The sequence below is a fragment of the Hipposideros armiger genome, unplaced genomic scaffold (genome assembly GCF_001890085.2).
Source record: "Hipposideros armiger isolate ML-2016 unplaced genomic scaffold, ASM189008v1 scaffold_745, whole genome shotgun sequence".
Taxonomy (NCBI): domain Eukaryota; kingdom Metazoa; phylum Chordata; class Mammalia; order Chiroptera; family Hipposideridae; genus Hipposideros; species Hipposideros armiger.
Window position 1 is genome coordinate 737,912 of NW_017732095.1, and position 1,854 is coordinate 739,765.

At 53.9% G+C, this 1,854-nt stretch overlaps 1 protein-coding gene across 1 annotated transcript in view; it reads left to right on the forward strand.

Annotated features, from left to right (window-relative positions):
* PCNT (pericentrin) overlaps window positions 1-1,854 on the forward strand; it is a 127,504-nt gene that overhangs the window by 77,981 nt on the left and 47,669 nt on the right. Inside the window, exon 29 of the mRNA XM_019628028.1 lies at window positions 1,214-1,852. Within this exon, the coding sequence (XP_019483573.1) occupies window positions 1,214-1,852 (639 nt within the window). The remainder of the gene's footprint in view (window positions 1-1,213; window positions 1,853-1,854) is intronic.

Consider the following 1,854-nt stretch of genomic DNA (forward strand, 5'->3'; position numbering starts at 1 on the left):
TTTTTTAGCTGAGCCATCCTGCCATCTGTTGGCAGCTCAGCAGCAGCTCAGCTTGGGCCGGGCATTGAACCGGCGACCCTGTTGCTCAGAGCTCGCACTCCTGAGTGAGCTCTTAACCAACTGAGCCACTCGGTCGGCCCTTTTCAGTTGTACTTCAGAGCCACATGTAAACCCAAGAGCCGCACGTGGCTTGCGAGGCGGTTTGCCGTCCCCTGTCATATGCATTCAGATACTCTAAACGTGTGGGTCATATGTAGCTGAAACTATCCAAACCAAAAGTTAATGTTTTTTATTTTTGCTTTAATTCTAGGCCAGGTTTGAATATGAATGTAAAGTAATTGTTGAGTAGTACTAGTGAAACCAACAGTTGTTTTGAAACCGTCAGTTTTCAGGAACCAAAGCACTAGACTATAACAAAAGGGCTGATTGTTAACTAAAACACAGATTGGTTGGCAATTCTCACTTTTTGGTCACTACCAGTGATGTGATCTCAAGACAATAGAGTTTGGATCCATGTTGACATAGACTTCAGTCCTGATCTTCCATTTACTATCTTTCTATAGTCTTGGCAAGATATTTAGTATCTGAGTTTCGATTGTCCCATCTTCAAAGTATGAATGACAACATGTCTTACCTTAAAATCGTTGAGGGTTAGATTAAATAGCACAAGCATTTCCTATTAGATAGAGTAGTGAAAGCATTGTTGGGAGCCTGGTGTGGCACCGAGCTCTGTGTGGGCCGACCCCGCGCGCACTGCCTGCGCGTGCTGTGTGCGCAGCTCGTTCACAGTCCTCATTGCATACATTCCCAGCCTGATTTTCTCACTTCATCCTTACTCTAGTGTTAGAATGACACCTAAACTCTAAATGCTCCCTTTAGGAAAACCAAACAAATCACACTTGCTTCAATATTACCTAAATACACATTTAAAAGGGTGAAAACATCAGTATGAAGGTGTCACTGACTGACAAGTGGCCAGGTTAGAGCTTCCTCTGGATTTGGACAGCCGAGTAGCAACTGGGGACTTTCCTTTTGACCAGTTTAAGAAACTTGAAGTAGTCGGGGTGCAGCTTTTGTTAGCTCATTTGGTGACACTGTCCACTTGCTCAATCACTGAAGTCCCCACTTGTGCAGAATGATTCAGAGCTGTGAGTGGAAAGACAGCGTGCGGGGTTGGCACCGGACCTGCCTCTGAACTGGGCTCTTTTCTCAGGCTGTGCATAGCACCAGCTCAGAAGTCAAGGAGCTGAAATCAATAATCGAGACTCTGCAGGAGAACCAGGAGCGGCTGCAGAAGGATAAGGCCGAGGAAGTTGAGCGACTGCACGAGGTCATCGAGAGGCTGCAGAGGGAGCTGTCCCTCGGAGGGCCCGCGGAGCGGGAGCACAGTCCCGGAGCAGCCCAGGACCTCCAGAGTGAGCTGGAGCGTGGGCTGCCGTGCCCGCAGGTGGGCGGAACCGAGGCCCAGGCCACTCTGCAGGCCGAGCTGCACGCTGCGCTCGCGGCTAGGGAGGCCCTCAGCCGGATGCTGGCGGAGCAGGAGCGCCGACACGGCCAGGCCCAGGAGGCCCTGCAGCAGCGCCTGCGCGGTGCGGAGGAGGCGGCCGCGAGGCAGCTGGCCCAGCCGGAGCCTGGCACGGCCTCCCGCACCCAAGAGCTGGAGGCTGCCCTGAAAGCAAAGGACGCGGCGATCGCCCAGAGGGACTTGGAAATCGAGGCTCTGCACAGAGGGACGTCCGCCCACCGCGCCGAGCTGCAGGCCGTGCGGGTGGCCGTCGCCCACCTCCGCCGCGCGCTGGAGCGTCAGCCCCCGGGCGCCGCGCACGAGCCCCCTGAGCTGCAGCGGCTGCGTGC